The sequence below is a fragment of the Anser brachyrhynchus genome, assembly GCF_964034855.1.
Source record: "Anser brachyrhynchus genome assembly, chromosome: 1".
Lineage (NCBI taxonomy): Eukaryota > Metazoa > Chordata > Aves > Anseriformes > Anatidae > Anser > Anser brachyrhynchus.
This window is the reverse complement of record NC_137694.1, coordinates 36,453,076-36,480,687: the sequence shown is the minus strand read 5'-3', so window position 1 is coordinate 36,480,687 and position 27,612 is coordinate 36,453,076. Positions and strand designations below refer to the sequence as shown.

Below are 27,612 nucleotides of genomic sequence, written 5' to 3'. Positions count from 1 at the left end.
CACATACAGAGCAGACAACATGGCACCAAATATGGACAAGGACTTAAAAAAAGTTGTGAATTTATTTTCTCGTAGTAGTGAACTAACAGTCTGGATGTGAAGGAAAGAGAAAGGCATTTCCACTCTGTCCTGTCTGTGCTTTTAGTCCCCATTGACACCTACTTAAAGAGACCTGATTTAACAGTCCTCCTGTTTTGTGATATTAGAGTCATTCAAGTAGACTCCAAAATAACAGTAGTGGTTAAAGGAAAACCAATACACCCTTTAACGACTAATCATAATTTTTAGTATTTTGCAAATTCTCTTGCAATAAAGAGTAAATTGCACTCTGAAAAAGGGGCAATATTAAAAACAAATACATATCAACTTCATCAACAACACTTTTGCCTTTAGGACTCTGTCAGAGATCTTCCATGGGTTAAATTCCCTGCCAGGAGTAATTCTATCCTAATGTTGACAAAAAAGATATATATATCTTCTATATTTACATATTATACATATTTACATTTTTTAATACTACAGTTGCAGAGGAAAAAAAATGGGTACAGAATTATCGTCTGTTTTTACATGTCCCAATTGTATTTTTTCCCTTTGAAAAATTTACAAGTCCTCTTCAAGTCCTTTGAAAGCTAGATACAGTCCACATTCCGCAGGCCACCATCCGTAGTCAAAGCACCAAATCTGAAATGAAAAAGCAGTGTATTCTTAGGTGATTGAATTAAATATAGAATCAATCAATCTTTTTCATTATAATTTATTTGTGGGACTTCTCCTTTCCCTTGCTACATGCTGACACACACATTTGTATCTAACTTCTGTAGGTGACAACAAGGTACTTGGAGAATAGCATCCTTTCTGGTATGGGACTGGGCATGAGGAACAAAACCAAACCAAGTCCGCTTGAAGCTCAGCTCAGCTCTATCAGCAATTTACCTTGAAGCTTTTAGGATATTATTATTTTCATATATTATCATCATCAGGATGTTATATTTTATCATCATTATGGAAAAAAGCAAAAGTATTCTATATGTAATAATGAAAACTCTTCTTCCCTGCTTTATTTAAGCGATCTGAAAACTGCAAAATCATTCAATGATTCATCAATTTTGATGAATACAATGTATACATGTATACATATATATGTATATATATATACATATATATATATACATATATATACATACATATATACATATATATATGTACACATGTATACATTGAATACGATGTATTCAATATTGGCATAATTTCACCGTCGTTAAAAATATCTAAAAGTGATGAGTTAAAACAGCCTACTGGATTACTGCAAAAATGTTGTGTTGAAATTCAGAATTAATCTCTGTGCAACAGATATTTCTGTTAGCTAAATCTAAGTGGTACTGAACAAAAATGTCATGACTGCTTTATCAGAATAATTTTACAGTAATGTTTCAAGGTTTTAAAGTTTTCTTGTTACACCTCAGATTAATAGTTCAAAATATATTTATAGTTAAAGAGATTAAAGAACTGTCCCTTAGTTTGTATTCTGAATCTACAAAACGTATCAAATTAAGTTTGCTCCTATTATCAGCCCACAAAGGGAAAATAATTGCTTGCCTTTCCAAAATGTGGTTGTTCTCAGCCAGCTCTTTAACAACGCCTTCCATTTCCTCCTTTAGTTTCTTCATACTGTAATAATAAGAAGCAAAAGAAAGGTTACAATTTTTACAGAGGCAGTTATCTACTACAACCACTCACCACCACACAGCTTTTAGTAACTTGTTACTGCCTACCAAATGGGAGACAGATATCAGGTTGGTTATTTACTAAAAGTGTTGGATATTTATTAGCGGTATCCTTTACTCACAAATCTGTACCACTGCTTTAGCAATATAAAGTGGTTTTTTTTCCTGCAATAAATATAAAATTACCAGCCTTAACAACAATCACTAAGTCAACTGCAAACATTCTTTTCAATCCATCTGTATAATTGGCATGGAATATTACATACACCCAATTAATAAATTCTCACCCAAGAGTCATTTCCACTAATGTGTTTGAACTTGGGTAAACTGTATTCATGGTGTGTTTCATCCCACTGGAAGCTGCAAACATTTTCTGAGGCAGAGCATCTTGTAACTGCAACAGACAAAAAGGTAACACAAATTAAAATACAAGCTGTGATACATGTCTTGATGGCCACCCTAAAATCCTTCTTTAAATTCTCTGTTGGTATGATGTCTCATAAAATCATTAGAACAGTAAGGTGTGAGATCATCATAGTAATTTCGTTATACATATAACCTGTAGTTCCCTGATTTGTTCCATCTTCTTAAGAGCCTTATACTTCCATAATGAACTCTCAAAAGGAGGAATTATCTATTTGTTATGTCTGCAGATATCCTAAGGCAACAGGATTCTAGTGAATAACTGACTTCTGACATGCTACTAAAATACAAACAAACAAGTAAAACACTGCTCTTCACTGTTGGTTTGTTGTTGTTTTTTTAATCTCTTGGATGTTTTTCTTTCGTATTTACTTCCTTTATAAAGAATAACAATTTTATTGAATGAAAATGCACTTTTAGATTACTTTTTGATTTGGGGACAGTGCATTGACTATGATCCTTATATGTCTCATTAACTAGATTACAACCAAAAGAGTTACAGCTATTCTCATTCTCTCAATTTTGAGATAATTCTGTTGACATCCTGCAAGAGTCACTGTCCAAATTTTAACAAAATGTTTTCTTGCATGCCACCAGCAGCATTATATTAGCATGTATCCTTGAGCATGTACCCCCCTAATCTTGAATATGGGAGTAGTGTCTTATGCTTCATAAGAGTATTAACATAATCCTCTAGGCACTTAGATACTATTGTGACAGTAGTTACACAGAACACCTCCCAGCAAACTCACATCTGTTTGCACAGATGTTTTTTTGGACTGCTAGTGATATCAAAAATAAAATAAAATAAAAATCAAGTCAGGATTTGTAAACCAGGCTGTCCTCTATGCAACTCCTATATCATCAGTGAAACTACTATAGACCAAATACTACATCCAAACAGCCCTATATTTTAATATGACTGCATTAACCTAAGTATGACTCACTATAAACAACAGTATTAATATGAAACAATATAGAATAGTCTTTTATTTTTGTCAACACTTTAAATAATTTAGAAGAATTCTACCTCGTTTATATAATCTTGGTATTTGGATACCTCTTCTTCAATGTCAAAGCACTGGTTGGTGAGAGCCAGTAACTGCTTCCTTATGTGAAGCATTTTCCTAGAAGAAAAAAAAAGTTTTCTTTCAAGACCCTTTAAGAATCTCGTAAAAAAGTGGTGCAGTGAACACTTCTGAATATTAAAGAAATCAATAAACTTGCCTTGTCCAGTCCTCAGCCTTGTCCAGAAATATATCATACTTGCTGACACATTCTTCTTTGAATAGAGCTATGGCTTTTGTAGCATGCAAATACAGCTTCTGCCTGCAACACAGAAACAACCAAAACAGTGTTGTACTCTTTTCAGAAACCCTTCCTCCAATTCACTTCCTGAAACTTGGAGAAAAGGCTTAAAAAGACTTAAAATCTCTTCAACCAATTTTATTTGTGCAGTTGTAATGTATGAGAATTCAACACACCGCATGAACTGACAGGTTATGCTTCAAAAATATTCCCTAGCAGGGAGAAAAAAAAAAGTAACTGAATGAATTAAGTTGCAATTATTGGTGTATGAATAAATGCTCACTGGGAAAATACATCTGACCAATTATCCAAGCAACTATATTTAAGGGAAAAGGATTCTAAATTGAAAGGGCAAAACTCCTTATTATTTCTAATTTGTCTTTGGTAGATATTTGGAACCTCCAGCATATATAAATAATCCTTTGTGCTGAATAATATCCATGCAACACAAAAATTGGATTTTTGTGTCAGCTTAAATTTATGACAAGCAATTCTTGTTAGCATTGCAGACAGCAGTCCCAGTAGAGCTGCCATACCATACTATGCATCGCACCAGGAAGCAAAACTAAAGGAATCTAGGATACTGAGGGCTGCAGTCTAACAACTGCTTCTGGTATATCATTAACTCTTGCATGATAGCCTTTGGTTAATCAAATGTTGGCTGGAATGTAGTTGGTTTATAATCAGGCATGCATACCTGTCATTCAGCCACAAAAAAAATATGAATTTAGTGCTGCTCCTTTATCTGTTTAGTACTAGCTATTACAAAGGCCAATCACTGTTGCTAAAGGCACAAAGTTTTTCAGTTTCATTTCTCAGATCAGTGGAACTCAAGCTATTGCACTGCAGAAGAGCAGGTACTTAAGGCAAACCACTGCCATTTCTCTCTGGGAGGCATCAAATTAAAAAGGATGTAGTTAGGATCTCAAATACACCCATACAGTCTTGAGGAAACACTTGCGGTAGAAAATATATAGTATTCAAGGCCATTAAAATGAAGCCTATTTATGTAAAGTTATTCACATATTAATGCAAGGACACTGTTTGATTAGTAGTAGAAAAAAAAAATTGTCTGCTAAAGGGAGAGCTGCTTTAAAATATGCTGTGGATTCAGTCTCAACGTTTAACTGTTTTCTGACGACATTCTTTAGAACACAGGACTTGAAATTATTGCTCACATTATCTCCTATGTTAAGTTCTGGCTGTTGCAGGACAATGATGTGTCCAAGCCACTTTCAGTGTATCAAGATCTATCTCATAACTAGTTAGGTTTCTTGTTCCTTCTTGGCCTTTAGAATCAATGAATATCCCGAGTTGGAAGGGACCCACAAGGATCATTGAGTTCAAAAATTTTACATTAAAGCAATCTCCCCTCCCCAGCTGGCAGTTACACCATTTAGCTCTCATTATGGTAAAATCGTGACCAAGAGAATACCTGTCAGTGCCACCTTCACATTGGCTCTCCATCTGTAATTGTTAGTGAACCACAGTAGTGGTAGCAACATCAAGAATTCTTAGAAAGTTCCAGAAGCAGTGTCTACATTCATACACCAGTAAGCAATGACTACGAAACCACTCAACTGACCAGCCTCTAGGAAGGTAACTTAGTTACTTAAACACAAGCATCTAGCATCATTTGAGATGCACAACAATACCCTGTGCTGCTTCCAGCTGTGCATCCCGAAAGGTGCAGGTCTCCCATTAGTCACGTCCTACCTCCCAGTCTCAGACCACATCTGAGGTACCTAAGGGCGACTCAGATAGTATTAGGCACCTGTGTAGGAGTAACTGCGTGGATCCTGAGACAAGTGCTGCAGGATGAGCAGAGGAGCTGTTTAGAGTTGCTCAAGAGTTAAGTCTAAGTCTTCAGAGTCAGAGAAGCCTCATGGGTGTCTAGACAACCAGATTACATACAGACACTTAACTTGTAAGTGGCAATTTTCAACAGTATGGAGAACAGCATTAAAGTTTATTTTACACACTATATTTCCTGAATATTAAGTAATTCTGTAATTTCTATAATTTCATCCAGCTAGTCCATGCCTTATTTATCTGTAAAAAATTATATCCACTTTAGCTACAAAATCACTTTACTGTTACTCAGGGTTCTATTCCTCTCTAAAACAAACAGGACAAAAAGATATTTCCTGTAAGATAATTATGCCCAGATTAGGAACAGGTATTTCACATCTACCTTTAAAAGGTGTATCTGTGACGGTGTGACAGAATTCCACTGACAGAAAACACCTCGTTATAACATGCTGGCACCCTATGTATTTAAGATATTTAAAGGACATTAAAAAAAATACTCCTAAAGCAGTTATAATTTACAGCAATAATCAAGAGAAGAGGTTATTGCCAAGCGTGCCTGTAGGACCTGAAAGCAACCATGGTATTTCCCAAATGTAACTTCAAAACTTACTTGTCAAACTTGTGAATTTGTTCTTCATTATAAGGAAGCCCTAGGATCAGAGCAGATGACAGACATTACCAATTTAATTCTGTTAGTTGTATTTATGTAAAACTCCACTTAGTTTACCCATTTTCTGTGTGTTCTTCTATGTTGGTAGGTAAAAGCAGCAATTTACTTTTTTTTTTTCCGCCAGTATTGCAATTCAGATTTGTGAGTTTCATTCACATGGGCTTTAAGACAGTAGCTAACTAGGAAAGGCCTACAGACATATTCACTGCTGCTGACCAACTGTTCATTGCTATCACAAATATCCTAACAGAACAAGAACTGACCTGTCCTTTACACTAGAGTTTATGTTAAAAGTGAATCAAATAAGTTACTTACTTCGTTCCGCTTTGTCTTTTTTGAACTGATAATAAATATCTGTGATGGAACATAGCAGTGCCTGCAGCCTTTCTGGACTAGAGCGACAAAAGGAATAAAATTAGGAATTTTACACACAAACTTAGGCAGCTATTAATGAGCTTTTATGAACTACAACTAATCCATATTAAAAGAGGTAATACAATTACCCACTTTCTGTCTCTTGGATGCATGCCTTCTTGATTTGCCCAGGTATCAGCCAGTAAACCACCAGGAGAAAGCTTGTTTTTGATATCTTGAAGACTGGTTTCTATTGTGCCCTGAGAGCCGGACAGCTACATAAGAGCAAGAAAGTTCAATCTTACCACTGGGTAAAGTGAAAAATTAATTCAGGCTGAAAACAGACTGAGCACATTAATACTACAGACCCATTTGTTTAACTAACCTTCATTAAAGAAATATGCCCAATCATCTGCTGAAGCTTAGCTAAAAGCAGATAAAATACATTATTATTCAAGAAAGAATTTCTCTGAAGCTGGTGTTTCTATTTGTTATTATTAATTCTCTCTTTCAGAGTCTTCAACAACAAGATTTTACCTTTCATATATTTCCAATTTACTTCTACTCTCATTGTTTTAGTTTGTTATGAGTTCACATAATGACTAACTATCCACTAAATTCATACATTTCTTTCTCTGCAAGTCATACAACCTCCAAAATAAAAATGCAGTAATCACCTTTTCCTTTCTAGTTTACACATCTTCCCAGGATACCAGTCTGAAAAGTTATTTTCCATCTTTTACTTGTCTGGAAACTCGATACAAATTTCAAAGCAGATCACTCTGAAGCGTGCTTGTGTATGTATCACTTTAGAAAGCCAACTAAGGAGTTTAAAGTTCTTTAAGGAAAGGAAAAAAGATTCTCAAAGTAAAATACATTTTGTGGTTATAATTTTTCACTTGATTATTGTAGTAAATGGAATTGTATTTTCAGGGATGACCAACTGTTTTCACTGCACTGGACTAATAACAGGATTTGGTGTCTTTGCAGAAAGATAACCACATCTAGATACAGGCATTTGAACTGCCTTTGACTGTCTAGAAATGACTTTGAAAAATCAGAGTTGTTACTCATAGAAAACCCTTTATTACTGTTCCTTTGTTGTTTATTTTAATTTTTCATTCTTTCTCTAGAAACACCATTTTGAGAATGACATGGGTTTGTAAAATACTTACACGCAACAGTTTTGTGTGTATCTCTGAAATTTCATCCACTTCTGATGATTCCAAGTTGATCTGCATCAAATTCTCATATCTGAACGCAAAGCACATTTATAAAAGCACATTATAAAAAAAATAAGAGTAATGAATGCACTCAAAATATTCCTTGAATCTAAAGATTAACGATAACTACCACTTCTTCTATATGAAATACATTATCTGCCAAGCAGACATGAAAGACAGACAGCTCTAAGTGGCCATTAGTAATGAAAATTAAGAAAAAAAATTCTTCCTTGAACGTTTTCCTACATTTGAACTGTTAAAAAGAAGTCTGAAAGTTCCATTTCTAACTTTTTTTTTAATTCTACTCTCATTACTTGTATTCGACAGGTAGTAGAAAGTTGTTTCCTCTCATCAATTCATTTTTAATAGGTTACCAAACTAATGATTCTTCACGTAATCAATGACACAACAAACCACTGCACCAAGATGTTTTTTCTGTAGAAATTCACTGGAAAGGCTGAGTTACCAAAAACTTAAAGGCTGGGCTAGTAGTCTGTTCATACTGACACTTTCCGTAAGACTATAGTTCAAGTGTCAAATAAATCATCCAGGAGGGTATTTTTCCTGCTGAGTCCAGACATATTTTATTTTTAAAAATACCATGAAAAACCAGCCCAGCTACTTTCAAACAATACATACTTTGCCACAGGCGAATACCCTGGTTACCTTGCCAAATAAAAGCTCTGCATTGTCATGCTTTACAGCAGAGCCTTGAAAAAGGAGGACAAACAAGAGGACGTGTCCTCTGCAAACTCCGTGAAAGTCCTCTGAAGTTAGTAAACTGAAAATCCTGCCACTTCCTAGGAGGCTGAAAGACTACATGCAAACACATAGGAAACTTCTATCCACATGAGAACTACTATAATTTTTGTTCAAACAGCTGCTCTGAGATACAACAGGACGTACTAGTCACAGAACCTACAGTGACGACTTCTGAGCAGTGTGTCACTCATCTGCAGGACCTGGCAGAACACAGGAAGATATCTGGGCCAAACGGTCCTGTTACCTAGTGTAAACTGGCTTGAAGGAACGTTTGGAGCACAGCCCTGATGATCTGCAGTTAGGCTACCCAGGTACACTGTGGTTTTGTCGGTCATCACCTTTGCTAGTTGCTGGTTTTTTTTTTGTTTGTTTTAAAGCAAGTACCTTAAAGCCCAGACAGGTCAGTTTTTACATATTTGGCATGTGCACGTCAACTCTGACAAGTCCTTTGGTATCCACAATTACTACATACAAGCTGGTGGTATACATACATGGCTGCTGGAGTTACTCTAAAAGCCCAATGGCTCTACATGTGTGCATTAACCACCGTATGTGAGCATATGACTAAATCTGCTTAAGTGAAATCACTGCTGTCAGTAAAGCCATGCTAATTCAAATTCAATTTTTAAGGGCAAAAACTCTGTAAATAAACATAGCCTAAAATACCACTGCCATTAAAGACTAAAAAAAAATAAATGTATTAGGTGCAGTGCTTCTACTCACATTTTCTCAGCTTTTTCAATGTTTCTGCTGCAGAAATCCAGCCTGATGACGACCTCAGTCTTTTTATGAACCATTTCATTGTAATCATCCTTAATTATTTCACTAAAAAATAGCGAAGCATTAGTCTAGCATTCAACTGCCATCTTACCAGCAACCAGTAATACAATAATACATCTACAGTAGTAACTGCTAGTAAAATTGCTTTCCTTTAGAGATGTGTTAGTATAATCCTCATATAAAACTATCCTGTGCAAGCTGCTCAATTGTACCTGCATGTTACCGGAGGTTATACTTTGACTATCCACAGGAGAAAGTGAAACTGCAAATACCTAAAACTTATTGACAGAAAAAAGAATCTTTGTTTCCTTAATGGTGAAAAGATGGAAAAATCAGAAAGTCTATTCATATTCAGGCAGTAAAAGAAACCTCCCTCCCAGGATTACAAAATTACGTATTGATAGCCAAGGTATATCTCAATAAAAATAATTAAAAAAAAAAAATCACATTCACTGCAATTCAATCAAGTACTTACATTAGCCACCGTATGCCTTTTCGCATCAGCTCCTGGTAAAGCAGCAAAGAACTGGCAACTCTACAGGCATAACATACGATACCTGTTACTGCCTGGGTAAAAAAACAAAACACATTAGTACTAAACTGTCATTCTTTTAACAATTGTTTCAGGTCAATTAATGACAACAAAGTAACATAGATTAATAGATCAAAGAGCAACATGAAGATGGTAGTATAAAATGCGTAACTTTGCCCAAACTTTAGTCAGGAAATAACCAAACACTAGTTATGGAGGCACAGCTAAACATGGTAGTGAGTTTTTCCAGTTATGCTGAAGTATCTGTTAGGGATGAAAATAAGTTTTTTTTAAGCAAAAAATCACACCACTTACTCCCAGCATCTACTTTAACTTCTGGGAAGTCACAAGTACGTTTCCTCAGTAGTTTAGGAATTAAACACATACATTAAAAGAAACTAGTAAAAATTATAAAATTTGACAATTCTAAGGCTAGGGACTCTTCTTTCACCTAATTTCCACTTACAAGTTTGCTGTATCACTTGGAATTCTGAACAAAGTTTCACAAATGATAGTTTAAATATTTTTAATAATATCAACTGCTTACTTTCTGTTTATTAATCTGAAAGACGTTTGGTTTCCAAAGAGACATATGCTTTTAGGACTACCTTGCCCGAACACAAAGCTCCTCAGCAGACAACGTTTTATAGGAATAGCATAAACAGTTGTCACAAAGTCAAAGCATGTCAATGCACCCATTAGTAATTTTAGAATAACGACAAGAAAAATGAAACATCCACTACTTGTCTCCCACAGAGATCTTGTAAACTTCCAAGAAAGGCAACCGAAATTCTACTCTTGCAGATGTTATGAACCTTCTAGCTCTGGAGCCTTCAGGAGTGCCTTTTTGCAGTAGCAAAGCACTTGGACTTAAAAAGGCTAATTTTTTGTTTAAATACAAACATGTTTTGTATACAAATTCTGGCTTTAATAAAATATGATTCTGGAGCCCTTGTTAACAAATACACTTCTGTTGGTCAGAATTCCTACCAGCATATTAAAATAGCTTTATTAACATGATTCATCTGAGAATTAAGTAGCTTTCATCTCAGTATCATTATCTGAGACAGCTATATAAATCAAAATCACAATTACTCACTTTAGCCATACTGGCATCCCCATCCAAGTCATAACGTTGATGTACTTTAGGAAGTAAAACTGAAACATAAAACAAACATCTGTATTTTCCTGTGTTTCATGAGAGACTTCAAAAGTCTTAATAAAATAAGAGATACACTAGTACATGTTGAAGAAATATTTATTACTAAAACTCAAAAACACAACTGAGTCAGAAGCTAGGAATGTAAGAAGTGTCTCATTTTGTTTTGTTATATGGAACACCTCTAAACAAAAGGCATTATTGGAGAAGGTTCCGGGGATGCCTCATTGAAGCTTTTCGATACTGAAAGGGGGCTTCTAAAAAAGATGGACAACAACTTCATGTTCAGTCACATAATGATAGGACAAGAGGAAACGGTTTTAAACTAAAAGAGGGGAGATTTAGATAAGATGTTAGGAGGAAATTCTTTACTGTGATGGTGGTGAGGCCCTGGCACAGGCTGCCCAGAGAAGCTGTGGGTGCCCCATCCCTGGAGGTGCTCAAGGCCAGGCTGGATGGGGCTTTGGGCAACCTGGTCTGGTGGGAGGTGTCCCTGCCCATGGCAGGGGGTTGGAGTTAGATGACCTTTAAGGTCCCTTCCAACCCAAGCCATTCTGTGATATCACCCAGCTCAGTATGTTGTCTCCCACAGCTGACAACAGCAAAAGTTTACAGAAAAAAAGAACAGGACAAAATCTAATTTCCTCTCAGATCCTCTCAGCTTCAAACAATTTGTGTTTCAAGGACTTCCTGAGATCTGATGAAATTTGTGTTTAATGAAGCCCTTGTTACATTGTTTTCTCTTCCATTAATTTAATGGAAGCCTTCCTGAACCCATTAAAAGCTTTAGCATTCAAATCTTGTAGCAAAAACCTGCAGCCTAAGTATGTTTTCTGTGATGGAAGTATCTCTCACGCAGGTTCAAAGCAGTAAACATGACAACTGGATTTGGTATTTTGTGGTTCTTCTATTAGAAGAGAAAGTAAAGCAATCCTTATGCAGCTTCTAAATGCTGCTCAAAAGCCTATGCATACAGCACATCCCTCTTCTTCTGCTCCCTCACCGCTTCCTTCTCAGCTGAAAATTCATCCATTCTACCAATTCTTAAGCCATCCCTGTTGCTCTTCTCAGAAGATGTTTTAGTGCTTCTATACCATCTTGGAAAGAGGAGGGAAAAGGGCCTGGAACTATCCAGAAACTCAAAGGTCAAAGTAAAGGCATACAGTAAGTGAATGCAGGGGGACTAACATTATTTTTTAGCCTCATTGATCATTCCTAATTTTCCACTGGCTGTTTTGACTGCTGCAAAGCACCGAGCAGATGTTTGCCCAGAATCATCCATTAAAACTCCAAGATCTTCTTCCCGAATGGCAAGGTAGAATAGCAGGAAAGCAGAGTCCTTCCATAAGTTCAGGCTGTTTCCCCTCCCCACACTGGACACTGTTTTCATGTGCATCTCCATGGATTTTCATCTAATCTGCCTAGCCTGTCCATATTGTGTGGTTCTCACACATACCGTCATAACCAGCCTTTACCTCAAACACCTTAAGGTGGTATTTTCAGCAAAATATACTTCATTTTCCAGATTACTTGTGAACATGCTGCACAGTGCAGATTTAACACAGATCACCACTAACGATCTCCCTCCATTGCAAAAGCCAGCCATTTATTTCTGTTCTTCAGCCCTATGTTTGTCCCTGTGGGAGACCCGTCCCTCTCATCTCATTGCTGCTTAGATTCATCAGGAGTCTTACGGGTGGGACTTCACTGAACACCTTTTGAAATCTAGGATAGCCTCCATCAGCTGAATCTCCTTTGTTCTCACACTTACAGAATCCTTCGGAGAGCTCTGACAACATAAAGGTGCTGGTGATCCGTCTACAGACAGCACACCTACCCACACTCTTCGGCACCTCTGCGTGAGCACCAGCTGGCTCTAGCACTCACTGTGAGACACACTGACAAAAGCCAAGGCTGATCTCTCAACTGGAGATTTGTCCTCTACCTCGTCTCATAAAAAAAAAAAAGGGCTGTGGCACAGGGCCTTCTGTAAGCCTCTCAGTGATAAATGCAAAAACTGAGTTTTGTTTTCTTCTGCTATGACATTACCTTATCTTCTAAGCAAAGGCAAGGTGTTAAGACCTCTTCTGCTAACAGAAAAACCAACCACATTCATGAGGAATAAAACAAACAGAGCAAAGCCTGAATTTCCACTTAGTGAGAAATAACAAACGAACCAGCTTTGAATAACATTCTATAACGTTCCCCTCAACATTTTAAAAGTGTGTGCTTCAAAAAAGTTTCAGAACCCCATATGCACCACCACAGCTACAAACGCTTGGGTTCACAGCACTAGGTACACTGTAGCTACTGTTACTGTAAAAATATGCTGGATACTCAGCATATTTTAAATTGGACCGCTTGCTTAAAAATTCAGATATTCACAGAGAAGCTTTTGAAACACTTTACTTCATCCAGACATAAGATGTTAAGTAAATAAGCAACACTATTTACCAAGGATAGCTATAAGAAAGGAGAAATGACTGTCACATACCTTCTTCGTAGATTAATCCGACAATGTTCACGGGCTCCCTGCTCACTACAAAGATAGGATTCTCCTCTGTAGTTCTGGGGAAGTGTTGTGCCAATCTGCCAGGCTCCAGTATTAAACGCCGACCTTCATATATCAGTTCTTGATTCTGAGATGGTATTTTTGTCTGTTTGTAGACCAGCTCATGAAATATAGCAGCTCTACAATACAAACAATACATACAGTACTAGTTAGTCACTACAATACAACGGTTCAACAACTCAGATTTTGTATTACTTATACTAAAATCCCTTTTTACTTCTTTTGAATTAAGAACGCTTTTTATACATAAAGCATCTGTCTTATAACACCAAAAAGCAGCGCTGCCTAAGGCTCCAGCTTGCTCTGTTACAAAAAGAAATGCTGTTCCTTGGAAAATACCAAACTTCCCTCTCTACCTCTGATTTTCCACCAAAGCACTTTTTGTGAGTGTCTGTGTAAACAAACTTGCTTTGTCCTGCAGTCTGAAGGTCAGTAGAAACAGACAACATCAGATGAGAGGAAGGAAGCATACTTCACTTTTCTCAAGCATACCCATTTCTTAAAAAGAGGTATATGGTCTCTCCAAGAGAAAAGTCTGGTGTTCTACATGTCAAAAAGCACACACCCTAAATCCAGCCTTGAAGCGAACAGATGGCCAGATTCATCTCCTAAAACAGCAGTGAGCAGAACAACCAAGGATACTTTGGTATTTTATTTCAAGCAATCACTGAATATGAGAAGTAAGAATTCACAACTTCAAACAACAACTACAAAATGCTTAAACAAACTAACAGGAGGGACCGGTTTGCCTCCTGTGCAGCACCAGCACACTGCTACCTCTGAATAGGACAGCCAGCACTGAAGTAATCATAAAGGTAAATAATAAAATAAAGGAAAAAGTAAAGTACAAATAGCAATTAGAACTACAAGCAAAACTTCTCTGCAAAACTGATACTCCAGCAATACAAGCGACAGAACAAAAAAGAAAAACTGGAAAAGGCCAGAACTGTATTTGCACATTCGATGAAATAACTGTATTTGTTCTCTGAGGATAATCTATGCTTTGCGTTATCTATAGTAAGGAAGAGAAAATGCATTTGTTTTTCTATCAAACTATAAATCAGATTTTACTGCTTTTAACTTCAGTGCTTGATGACCATGAAGTGAACACCGTATAACTCAGGATCCTAAATTGCACCAATTACAACGTCAGAAGCCCTGTGAGAGTTTTATGTCAGACACAGATGACGTGCATGTTTTATATTCTTGATGACAAGGTAAGTACAGTGGGAGTTGAACGCATTCTCTGAAAAACTATTTTGTAAATAGCAGGTACTAAAAAACGTAGCATAAACACACCTGGGCTGAGTTGGTAACCATTACAAACTCAAAAGCACTGTAACAAACATGTTAAGGATTAAGTCTCTGTTCTGTCACTGATTAAGCCCAAACCTAAGATCAGCTGATCTGACCTTCAACAATTTTATTTTTATTAGAAATATTCACCAACATACTTCAGTGCACTGTGAATTCAGAGAGAAATTACAAGCTTACACTTCCAGATAAACTGACAAGGAAAGGCTACCAAGTATGTAACACTGGTGGTCTGGGGTCTCGATACTGTTTGCCAGAGCAAGAGCAAAGAAATGAAAACAAATGAAAATAAAGTGAGCAACACTTACGTATTGTAGCTGTGAATATAAACTTTGTGCAAGGTCATCTGCTGGAGTGAAAAGATGTGGATTATTATTCGGTGCAGTATGTCACTTGTCTCTGCAAAGAACTGGTCAAATCCCCAGCATTTTTCCTGGTCTGCTTCCAGAATATTTGCGAGGACGGGTGTGAGCAGTACTTGCAGACCCCTAGAGAACACCAGGAAGACATAAACCAACTTGGGTCTACTTGGATCTTTTCACACTTTTACTTATCTCGAGAATACAAGTCTGTCTATTATGCCTTGAAGAATACTCCAGCACTACGTTTTTCCTTTGCTGAATAACAGAATGTTCAGTGATAATGTCCACTGTTTTTCATTAATTATAACACTTTATCTCTTTCCTTTTGAGGCTTGACTATTAAATATTTTTTCCTAGATATCTCACAAACTTCACAGACACTGAAAAGAAATGACAATTTAAAAAGTCTGCATCAGAGAGCTAAGGTCATGTTCTACCACTGCTGGGCAATACTTTTTTATCCGGCTCACACCAAACACTTAACGCACTTTATCAGTTTGGAGCAGGTTTCAGCCATTTACAGTTTGCTGGCAGAGCTGCTTGTGTGTTGCTTTTAGTCAGCACCAGCTCAGTTAGCAAAGACATCACTGGAATTGTCAGTGCTAACAAAAACTCATCTTGAATGAGATGGGACTAAATCAGTATTTGACGCATGCAGCTCAACTGCTGCAAAAGAAAATGTGCAACAACTGCCTTACAGCTATCACTGTTCCAGAAAAAGGCCAACCTAAGTTTCTTGTATTCCTGCTTTGAAAATCTGACTTGCAAGGAATGTTGTGGATCCTACTCCTATGTTATCACAGGCAACTTCTTGGAAGTTTTAAAAATATGTACATGTTAAATCTGACCTCAGTGGGTAAAATTGGTAACATTTTGGAGCAAGCTTCAGTGATGATCCCACTGGAGGTCAGTGGATGCCAAGCTCCTAACTGACCTCAGTCCAAACTTGCAATAATAAATGCTGTTTAAATGCTATTTGAAAATATTACTATAAACAGACATCTAGTAAAAAAAATCTGCTTCCTTGATTATTTAAAATATATGAATTATATGGAATAAGCAGAAGGAAACAACTAAGCACTACCATGAAAAACATAAATTGTATGTTTTGTATGCTATAAATAAATTTATTTTTACAAACTAATAAACTGATAAAAAGCAGACTTCCATTCTACACTCCTTATGGGTCAACATATTTGGCTTCCACAAAATGTGTTTCCAAAGCCTGTTCACAGAGTAATTTCATTCTCACTTCACTAAGAGAAAAATAGCTTTGTATAAGTGTTCAGCAAAGTACTTAAAACAGTTCAGCAAGGTACTTAGGAACACATGTAATTGTGCATTATGAAGAAGACTCAGAAACGTTCACGCTGGATGTTAGAAAAAGGTTCTTCACTGAAAGGGAGAACAGGCTCCCCAGGGAAGTGGCCACAGAACCAAGACAGAGTTCAAGAAGCGTTTGGACAACACTCTCAGACATAGGGTTTGATTTTTGTGTGGTCCTGTGTGGAGCCAGGAGTTGGACTCAATGATCCTTGTGAGTCCCTTCCAACTCAGGATATTCTATGAGTCTCTGAAATAAATAGGCTATGGGAGGTGTTTTTAAGATCATACTGTGGTCAGATCTTTCACGTTATGTTTGCTACGGAAATTTGTTAAAAAGCGAATCATCCTTAAAATGTTGAGGGGCGATTACACTGCATTGAACGCTTCGGTCTCCCCTTTCTGTGTATCAGCAATAATTATTCTTTGTGTCTAAATCAGTCTTGCATGGCTCTTCCTACTGAGTATTACAAAATATGAAGCAAAAACAAAAATAAATGATAAAAAATAGAAGATATTAAAAGAATTTGTTGAATCTGCTGAGGCAGATTGTTTTCTGGGAAAAATGTAAATTTCTGAACTGTCTTTCCTTATCATTTCCTACTGTTTAATCTTTAAGTCACATTCTTGCAAGAAAGGGAAGGAGTGGTGCATCAATTCAAGATTCATTAAATCTTCATGCTCCTTTCTGAGGGTGGAAAAAATGGTAATAATCTTTGTTCCACTCATACCACTTCAGATTCATAGATGCTCATTTGTAACATTAGCTATACTAGTTAGCTATATACTAGCAATACTTTAGTTAGCAATACTAAAACTATTTGGACAGATGGGAAGAAAAAACACATCAGAACCTATTAGCACATTGTATGGATCTACTGAAGAGTTCAAAGAAAACAACTCAACAATCTGACCTCCGTTCCAGAGGCCCAATCCTGAGAAATAATTGCCAAAGCACAATCAAGCAACGTTGAAACATTTTGTGAGAAGCTAAAACTTACTTTGAAAGGCTACATGAAACAGGCATCTCCCAGCTCCACTCAATTGGTCCATTTTCTGCTTTCTGTATTCCAGAAATAGCACCAGAAGGCTTCCCGGTGATTATTTTATACCTGTGACACATTATAAAAATAATACAGACTTAACTGCTACTTCTTACAGACAGGTCTAGTAAACTAATCCTCAAAATAGAATCAGTAATATAAATTCTGAAGCCAGAGAGAACATTAGGCCAGCCTGTTGTTTAGAGGTGGTGCAATAATTAGGGAGCTTCCCTTATAAGCTGACAGAGTGGTACTAAAATAATAAAGTAGAAATACTCTGGACTATGTTGGAGAAGCAATTTTGTTTACGTTAGAGAAAAATTAAGGAGAGATCTCTAGCATTACTGTGAGAAGCTGAAGTTTGTTCACGAGTATTAATTAATCAAAATCAGGTTGCCAAGGAACTTTAATTTGGGGATTTACTTGACTAACTTCTAGTACGTTCCATGGCAAGAGATAACGTTTAGCTACCACAGTCACTTGGGGATGAAGGAACAGGAGGTGGGCTTTGAGAAATTACAACTTGGAAACATCCAGCAATTCAGATACAATTTAGCACCGTCCAACTTTGTACCTAGCAGGCTAGTATTTCTCAAACTTCTCAGGAAATGAATCAGGAGCAACAGTCTTTGAAACGTAAAAGTTCAGTTGTGCTTTCTCTTCTCAGAGGACAAGGTACATATAAAACATACTCCTGTTCCTTGCTTCTCTCTCAGGCAGACAAGCATCAAGGAGACAAGAATGCCTGTGGGAGAATCAAAGCATGGGCAGTTCCTTAAGCTAAGCAACCTGTAGTCAGCCTCAACAAAGAACAGCAGTACAGCGGAGTTACTGGCACATCAGTGTCCCCAGGTACCGTCTTGCGTCTTGCTTTAGTTTTTAAATGCAATACATGGAAGAACAACAAAATAGAACTAGACTAAGATGAAAAAGGAATTTCAACCAGCACGTCAGAGACAGAACTTCCGTTTCATGTTTAGGAGTTACCTGTTGTCGCTAGCTACAGTACCTGATTGTGTGAAATAAGCAAAGCCATGACTCTGCTACTAAAACAAATAAATGTCAGTCTCAGGGGTAGTGCATGCATTTCAAGACTGTCTGGAGAGACAATCATTTAAAGGATAAGAAAAATTTGCAGCACTGAAAACACATTTCAGATTACCACAAGATCATCTGAATATCCAAATTACATATATCGCACTGCAATAGGCAACGGTGAAGGAAAGATGTGTGGAAAAACATCAGTATTCAGGGGGAAATCTGATACTTCGTTCAGGTCTGAAGGTCCCACACAGTAAAATCTTTGTTGAAGTAGAATTTTAAAGAATGTTATGCCTTAAATATTTTCATTATCTTACTGTTTATAAGACGTATATAGGATTTCTTCGGAAAAAAATAAAAAACATTTCATGGACTGACTTTAAATTTATGAACAGATAAAATTCTCCTACTAAATTACCTACATCACTTCCTTGTTTCTACGAGGTCCTTCAAAAGGTCGGAAAGGCAAACTCCCTGTTGCGGCATGGTAAAAAGTCACCCCTATACTCCACAGATCAACTGTGGCTCCATACTTTTTCTGATGCTCTTTCCTCAAAACTGCTCTCTCATACATATCTGGATGCTAATGAGGAAAAAAAAAAAAACAGATAAAAATAACTTAGATGGACAACATAAAGAAAAAAAAACACAATCTATCATTTCACAGCAAATTTTTTCATCAGAAAATGAAATTAGTTTATATTATGAAATTTGCTTAAGTTATTCCAACAAATTACAACAAAAGTGCTCCTAGGTATACGATAGCTACTTTTAATAAAGTTTTCCCAAAAACAGGCCACTAGAATAAAACAGCACCAAAGAAAAGAAGAAAGCCAGTACTCTTCCAGATGACTGTGAAACAACAGAAACTAAATTGGAAAAGGGTCCATAGCAGAGGAAAGTATCAGTTACGGTATTACATGTGGGAAAACATTTTTAGGCAATGGCAGGAAGACAATTACATCTAAGATTCTTGTACTGAAGCTTCTCTGCCTGCCTCTCTCTGGCTAACAATGATGTCAAGTAAGTGAGCCTTAACTACACTTAACATCAACCACTTATTCAATACAAACTGAAAAATATCTAAAGGAATAAAGACATTAATAACTAGAATAGTGGTGGTGTTCCTTTCACTCAAGGAAACTACAGAAATTAGACCTGGAAATTATTTCAAGGCTACTGTGCTCAGGTCAGCAGAACTGGCGTGACCCAAGGTGAAAAAGGTGGTAAGTTATAAAAACAAGTATGACACAAGGATTTCATTATTAATTTCCAGCAGTCTGAACTTCACCTATTCAACTCTCATCACAAAGGGTGCCAGGCTTTAAACATTTTCTCAACAGAAAGTAAAATCACATGGGCTTACTAAATACTCTTCTGTGCCATAGAGAGAAACAAACTGTTCATCATCTTCGAGTTCTCTCGCAGCGCCGAAGTCTGTCAGCTTATAAACGGACTGACCATCTTCACCTATAACACGCATTATATTGCCTGGCTTGATGTCACGATGCACTATTCCGTTTTCCCGGAGATGATTCATCCCAGCCACTTCAATAACAAAAAAGACAGAATTTACACATGCATCTCGACACTCACTGCACAAGCACTGACCCATAACTGAGGCTAAGAATACATCTGTGTCCACTTTCTCGTTGGGAAATGGGAATGAGCAGAGACATCCAATTAACAAAAAGACCAGAAAATGTTCTAAGCATTTTTTCCTTTTCTTCTTCTAAACAGCTAACTTATATTATTTCTTGCTCTCAGAAACATCTTTCCCATGAAGTACTCGTGGATATTTTTCTAACAACAGGCAGATACAGGTAAAACTCATAATTTTTCTGATTTACTCTTCTGAGATTAATTATCACTATAAATCAGTCAAATACATGACAATCTTCATCAAACAATCTTAAACACACAAACAATCAAGATTTATGGCAATGATTTAGACAAAAACATTTAAAGCTTTACATCTTAATTCAGCTATCTACACCAATATAGGCACAAATAAAAGGTACCACTCCACATAGGTATCTTAATTTGTTGAATTAATTGACAGATTCAAACTCCTTGTCTCCTGCTATTTCAAGATAAACAAAACAAGTATGAGTTTGTTTCAGTCAACGAAAAGAGTGAAGTCTACATACCTACATCTCTCAAAACAATTAAGAACTCAGACTCTGGCAAACCGAAGGCATTAGATGGCTCCTCCAGAACTGTATATAAACTCCCACATGGACAGAATTCCATCACTAGTACTTTGTGCCTACTTGTTGTCTGGAAAACAATACCAAAAGATAAGTTTGCGATTACTGTGAAAACAATGTCAGAAATTACATATAGCACAGGAGCTTACTTAAAATAAATAAATAAATAAATAAAAACAATCAGTAGCTAGACCACAAGTACCATTCTGGTGATCTTCAAAACAAGCACAGATCAATTTTTATATTATTTCACTTATTCTAACTTGGAGATGAAGAAAGTTGTAGGTCCTTGCAGGGTAGACAACAGTATCAATAGGTGGGCAAACAAGAAACTACAGCACAGGAGAGCAGAAAGAACAGTTCACTTCTTTCTTCTTTAGCAGCCTCAGCATCTGGGTTATTTCAATTGATCAGTCTCAAGCTTCAGCACTGTAATTTGCATTTACTAAAATTCTACAGGTACTATGTCATTATTTTAGTCAGTTACAAAGCAAAAGCAAAAAAAAAAAGTCATAATTGCTGAAACACCTCCAGTTTTCAAGTGTTTGCTGTAAATTAACTGTATTCACCTTGCTCGATGCTTCTATATCTTACCAGTATGTATTACCTATTCATACATGCAGATAACTTAAAAATCCTAATTCAAAATAAAGCTTAGGACAATAGCTTCTCGAGATGGCTTTGAATGACCATAAACCGTGCCTAAACACTGAAACCAAGCATATTCTTTCAACAACAATAACAAAAAGAAAGAAAAAAAGGGGTGGCTAGGTCCACATAAGTTACCATTCTTAAAAATGTGATTTTATCCTTTATAATTGAAGTAAAGCAATCTCAGACTACGACTACAACAATTCATTACCTCTTCTTCAATAGCAAACAATTTGACTATGTTTTTATGATTCAGTTTCTTCAATACTTCGAACTCTCGCATCTGAACATCCACAGGACGAAGGAAACTTATACTGTTAAATACTTTGACAGCATATAAATCCCCAGTTTTCTGTTAAAAAAACAAAAAACAAAAAACAAATTGTTAATCAAACAGAAACCTAAGATTGTAAAAGTGCACATACCCATTATCCAAGCATTTTGAGATCTTGTGCTGTTTGTATGAGCATACCCAGATTAGAAAAACTTCAAAATAGTATTTTGTGTAAAGGTGAAAATTAAGATTCTCCTAAAAATATATATTATGTATGTATTGGTTTAATTTAATATTGGCTAGAAGTAAACAGACTAGCAGAATGGAAACTCACGGTTAACCCCCCAAAATCAAAGTCCTTTTGAATAAAGAAGAGTTAGCATAAGACAGGCTATGCATTGAAGAATGACCCATGAACTCTGATGAAAAACAATTTTTCAGCAAGAGGCGAACCTCTTGCAGAGACTGGAAAGAGGTGGCACATCCCACAGTTGAGAATCTTTGCTCGCCCAAGTTACAACTTTAGGAAGCTGAATGTTGCTCTCTTCATCGCTTTGTTTATACAGATAAAGGAATATTTTACTTTTTCACAGAAGGCAGTCTCAAGCACTACATGCTACTCCTGAAAAGACTCAAACTCATCTGACAGGCAAGGCTCAGGAACACAGTCAGGGGCTTAATCAGACTTAAGTTCTCAGGTGGGACTAAGCCCCAACATGCTCATGCACCCACAGCACCAGCTTACTGTGCAACTCCTGTCCCTCGCAGGGCAAAGCACCTCCCTGTGCCCGCTCTAGGAATAAGTTACGCTGGCAGCCTTGTGTGTGACAGATTCATTTGAAAGATAAAGCCTTCCTGTGCTTAACCTAGGTGTGCTGTACGGCACAGTGACGTGCACTGCTCGTGCCCCACTCAAGGTTTCCTCCCACTGACGCCAAGCTGCAAGTCACCCCTCAGAACAGTGAGAGTGATGGGAGATGCAACCATGAAAACATATGTTTTCGGGGGAATCACTGCGTTGAAATTAATTCATGCAGAAAACCACATAAAATGCTGAATTACTGCTCAGTGTTGCTTCGCACAGATGTGGAATGTAGAAAACATTGTAGCTTACATATAACTTCACATTGATTTGACACAGTGTCGTTACTATAGGGGAACATTGATTCCACAACCAGGCTGTTCTTCATTCTGCGAGACCTGCCATGGAGCTCAGTGGAATGGAATGACTAGGCAAATAAGGTCATTTTACCTCCTTGGGTTACAACACACACAGATCTGTACTACTTTGTAGTGTTTACTCAAAGCACATCAGCCAAAATCATGGTGTTCAACACATGCATGAAGCGTTGACTTAAAGGCAGAGATTACAGTAACTTCATCAGATATAATATGTTAAGAATATTTCACTAACGGCACACGATCATAAAAATCAAAACAAACAGGTTTTAAAAGAACAGGGGAAAACTATGAAAAGCGCACTTAAAAAAGACTCAAATATCATGTAATAATTGACAAGACATTTCTATTTAAATTTTTAAGCAAGGAGTATTTTTTTCATAGAACTGAAGAATGAAAGAACGAAGAATCAACTTTAACCATTAATATTTTACAAGGACAAATAATATCGCAAACAAATCCTCAGAGGTAACTGTATAGAACTCTAATTCTGTGGATGAACAGATAAAAAAAAATAAAACTCCTTATAAATAGTTGCAAAAATGCATTTGCTAAATCTTGAACCATCGATCATCAATTCCATGACATTATTCACACATGAAAAAGTTTTCAGTTTTATATTTTACTTGGATTAGTAAATCCTCACAAACCTTATGTCGCCCCCGGAAAACATTTGCAGTAGCTCCTTGTCCTAGAATGTCAGACAACAGCCAGAGGTAATTTGAAGTGCTCTGCATCTTTGCTCTCAATTAGACAGCTTTCGTTTTGACCTTAAAAACAAAAGGTGAAATATACCAAAATCTATTTTACTAAAATGCACAATGGGAACTTTTTAATTAAAAAAAAAAAAGGCATAAAAACCACACAGACTACTCCAAACGCATACAGAGATAGTTAAAAAGAACCAAGCGGAGGAATAAGAGGTGAAACAGAGAAACAAAATCAAGCTGAATAGTACCGGAAATCAAAAATACTGCCTTTGACACAACACTTCTCTGCATCTGAGATCCTTACTACCCAAACTTTGTTTGAAAAATCATCTGGAAAAGTAAAAACCATATGAACATTGCTCTATTGTGAATATGTCTTTAACACAGTAACAGAAACTATAGCAAAGAGTCAAAACCAAACGCACAAGACCAGCAGGACCGGTAACCGAGTCCCATTATTCACTTTGCAATGCCAAAGAACACACACGTGAGAGGACAGCTAATAAATGGATCTTTCAGATCAACTTTTTCTAGAGAAAACCTGGGGCCTTGCACTTCAGTACAGCTGTAAAGAAACTGGGCTAAATACCTACAAAGAGCTGTTTTGACTTGAGCTAGGTAGCAGCCACGAGTAACACAAGCATTTTCAGCTACTTCTTAGAACCACTGGAAGAAATTAAAGGATGTTTCTCTCATTTGCCTCCAGGAAAGCTGGGGAGGGACTCTTTGTCTGGGAGTGTAGAGATAGGGCAAGAGGGGATGGCTTTAAACTGAAAGACAGTAGTTTCAGATTAGATAAAAGGAAGAAATTTTTTACTGTGAGGGTGGTGAGGCCCTGGCACAGGCTGCCCAGAGCAGCTGTGGGTGCCCCATCCCTGGAGGTGCTCAAGGCCAGGCTGGATGGGGCTTTGGGCAGCCTGGTCTGGTGGGAGGTGTCCCTGCCCATGGCAGGGGGTTGGAGCTGGGTGGGCTTTAAGTTCCCTTCCAACCCACCCCATTCTGTGATTCTACGGTTCCCTCACTTCTAAAATTTCATATTCAGTACGTCACATCAATTTCAGAGAGACAGCCCAGCTTACCCACCCTTCCTTGAGGATAAACTGTCAAACACTTCATTATTCACAGATTCAAAAGAAAGAAAAAAGTATGTTTGATTAAATAAAAGCTATAAGAAAAAAAACAGAACTGCTAGCCTCCGCAAAACCAGCAGGAGGTACAGTTGAATACCTCTACCTTCCTGGTTTAATCAAAGCACTAATTTTGCCCTTAAATCTAGCAAAAGGACCTGAGATCAAAGACCTAGCTTTCCAGATCTAAAGAACCTTAACAGCATGACACGGACCCGGGCAGGAGCAGGTCCTCCGGCAGCTGTCTTCCCTCAGTGCCGGGCAGACAGCTCTGCATCCGCCTGTCCTAGTGGCAACGACTGAAACACAGCAGAAACAGCTCGCTGAGATGTAGAAGCAAGTAACTGGAAAAGCCTTTGCTGCACCTCCTGGGAGAAGAGAGAGAGACTGGCTGGGTGGTGGCACGGAGCGCAGGGGGCTGGGTGCCAGCCACTGCCGTGGGCAGGGACAGCAGCGCTCCCACGGCTTCAAACACATTTCTCTGCACCGAGCGACTGCTGATTTCCTGCTTTCCTTTAGCTACTGGCTCATGCAAGATGTGGAGTTTCTTGTAAGGCCGTACCCAAAACATCCGGGTACTCACGGAGCATACAGAACACAGCAGTGAAATGCAAAGACTTGCCATTACTCCAAAATAAATTTGGAAGCGTTCAGCAACGGCATTTTTTAAATCTAGACTAAGTTCTTTGTGCCCAGAGAAGCGAAGAAAGGTTTCATCTCAAATCTTAACGAGAATCTCTCAAATCTGAACCAAAAAAAAAAAAAAATAAGTCAAATGGAAATTCTCAGTTAACTCTGCTAAGACAATTGGCAATGGTAGAGTACCAAGTTCTCCCTGCTGGCAGTTACTGTAGATGGCAGAGAGCTATCTATGATGCAGACACAGAAGGAAGGGGTCTGCAACAAAATAATACACTTCACAATTAAATCAAGCCCACTGTAAATACACGTTATCATCTATTTCAAACCAACAATCACAACCCCGTACTAAGGCTCAAACGTAATGAATCCTTTCTAAGCAAACCAAAAGTGTGCAGATGGATCAAACAAGCACAGTTTCTTCGCTGATATCTACTCAACTACCAAACATTTTCGTAGCCTGTTAGAGACTGGATCATCATGATGCCCCAAGCGATAGAGACGAGGTAGCCTACGTATGAGATCAGCTCTCTGCCATTACCTTCTTACTTTCTAATAAAATTTGCATCAAACTCTTTGGGTAAAAACACCACAAAAGGCCAAGTCTGCAATAGATAAGCTTGAATTTAATACAAAAGTAAGTCTCTAATGGGCTTTCAAGGTCTGTTTTTTGTTTTTAATTTGCAAAACTAAAGATCTAACTACGCCGGTATGAACCCCAGGTATGTACCAAAAACAGTCAGTGTTGCACTATTAGGCTTTTTTTTGTTGTTGTTAAAAAAGTATTTTCATAATGATAACAAAATCCATGCTCTTTTAGCACAGCCTTCAGTCTAAAGGCATAGAGGCTCAGGCAGCTTTGACTTTAATCAAGTTATAATAACAATGATTTAATAACTTATACAACCGCTAGAACTCCTTTGATCTAATACTTTTCCTTTCTTCGACTGACTCGGAGTCTCTAAACACTCAGCATTTGTTAAGTTTCCTTTTCATGCCTTCTGTTACCTTCCCAAACCAATTCCCTCACCGAGCTTCGTGTTCAGGAAACCACATGCGCCTGCCTCTGTCCGCAGCCCTGTTTCCAGCCTCAGCGCCAAACTTTGCACTCCCTGTGGTCACAAACCCTTACCGGAGAGGAGTCCCAGGTTCCTCACGCACATCCCCAGGCCTCCTACCAAGGGCTGATTTTATTCTCCCCGCGCCTCATCACCAGTTCAAGCGCTCGGGGGCTGCTTCTCGGTGTCTTTAACCTTCTCCTCTTTCTGCCTACCCCTCCCTCCTCAGCGGCCTGCGGCGGAAAGCCCAGGGGGACGGCTTCAGCCCGGCAGCCCAGGGAAGCAGGAGGAGGGCCGTGTGCGGGGAACCACCGCCCAAAGCTGGCTGTGGGGAGGCAGAGGTCGGCGAGGAGGCGATAAAGCAGCCGTGGGGGCCACGCCTGCCCGCGGGGACACCCCGCGAGCCCCCACAGGGCTGGCAGGGCGCCGCTCCCCCCCCGGCACCCGCCTCCCGGGGCTCCTGCTTCCCCCGCACAATTTCGGGGCTTTCCAGCCTGGCCCCGGGCGCACGGCAGCGGCTCCACGTGAACCTTTTATTTTTATTTTTATTTCTATGTTTTTTTTTTTTTTTTCCCTCAGGACCGAGCCGCCCTAGGCCGCAGGCCCGGCCCCGCTCCCCGCGCTCTCCCCGGCCCCGCGGCTCCCGGCAGGGCCCCGCCGCCGCCCGGCGAACCGAGAGCGCCGCGCCCCGCAGCGCCCAGGGGAAGCGGCTCCCACCGCGCCGCTGCCGCCCCCCTCGGCTCAGCCCGGCCTGGCCTCCCCGTGCCGTGCCGAGCCGAGCCGAGCCGAGCCGAGCCCTGCCCGCCCCCCGGCCCCACGCACCGAGCCGCCGCTCGCCTGCCTGCCCAGCGCCCCGGCCCCTTCCGCCTTCCTCCGCCGCGCCGGGGAGGCGGAGCGGGCCCCGCCGCTGCGTGACAGGAGCGCCGCCTCGGGACCCGGCCCGGCCCCTTCCCTTCCCTTCCCTTCCCTTCCCTTCCCTTCCCTTCCCTTCCCTTCCCTTCCCTTCCCTTCTTCCCCTTTCCCTTCTTCCTTTCCCTTCCCGAGGGGACCCCCGAGAAGCGTTCCCCAAAACGCCGTTTTTCGTGTTTAGGGGCTTTTTGCAGGGCTTCACGAGGGAAATGTGTCCCCGCCTCGTGTGAATTTCGGTTTCGCTCCCTACAGACCTCACCGAGCCTTGATGTTTTTCGTGCACTCACTTCCTCACTTTAGTTTCTTGGCAGCTGGCACGTAGAGGACAGCCACCTTTTGACCACGGGCTGTGTTTCCTGTGCTCATCAAAATTAATTCTGCATTAATCAGGAATAGCTCCCGGACACGTTCGCGTGCTGTCCTCGCATCCTGCAAGCCGTTGCAATGCTCCTC

General features: G+C 38.8%; 1 protein-coding gene across 6 annotated transcripts; it reads right to left on the bottom strand.

Annotated features, from left to right (window-relative positions):
* Nucleotides 1-44: 44 nt before the first annotated feature.
* On the bottom strand, nt 45-27,215 carry TBK1 (TANK binding kinase 1). Of its 6 annotated transcripts, none has more exons than XM_080576658.1 (21): nt 27,073-27,215; nt 23,367-23,486; nt 21,475-21,615; nt 20,553-20,682; nt 19,769-19,950; nt 18,825-18,985; nt 17,320-17,430; nt 14,942-15,121; nt 13,242-13,438; nt 10,688-10,746; nt 9,532-9,623; nt 9,000-9,101; nt 7,467-7,545; nt 6,445-6,566; nt 6,253-6,329; nt 5,878-5,917; nt 3,375-3,476; nt 3,178-3,274; nt 2,012-2,118; nt 1,597-1,668; nt 45-681 (listed from the first exon to the last, which is right to left on the bottom strand). In XM_080576658.1, exons 2-21 carry the CDS (start codon nt 23,451-23,453, stop codon nt 630-632), a joined length of 2,190 nt encoding a protein of 729 aa, XP_080432784.1. In that variant the 5' UTR covers nt 23,454-23,486; nt 27,073-27,215; the 3' UTR covers nt 45-629. The 6 variants fall into 6 exon arrangements, with proteins under 6 accessions (XP_080432784.1, XP_080432785.1, XP_080432780.1 ...); XM_080576659.1 differs by lacking the exon at nt 27,073-27,215 and adding an exon at nt 24,769-26,201; XM_080576654.1 differs by lacking the exon at nt 45-681 and having other exon boundaries at nt 1,237-1,668.
* Nucleotides 27,216-27,612: the final 397 nt, after the last annotated feature.

Coding starts and splice junctions, on each gene's coding strand:
- TBK1 (XM_080576654.1), bottom strand. CDS start 23,453: ATGCAGAGCACTTCAAATTACCTCTGGCTGTTGTCTGACATTCTAGGA. Junction 6,330..6,444: donor ATGCATCCAAGAGACAGAAA/GTGGGTAATTGT, acceptor TTGTCGCTCTAG/TCCAGAAAGGCTGCAGGCAC. Junction 1,669..2,011: donor TTAGTGGAAATGACTCTTGG/GTGAGAATTTAT, acceptor TTATTATTACAG/TATGAAGAAACTAAAGGAGG.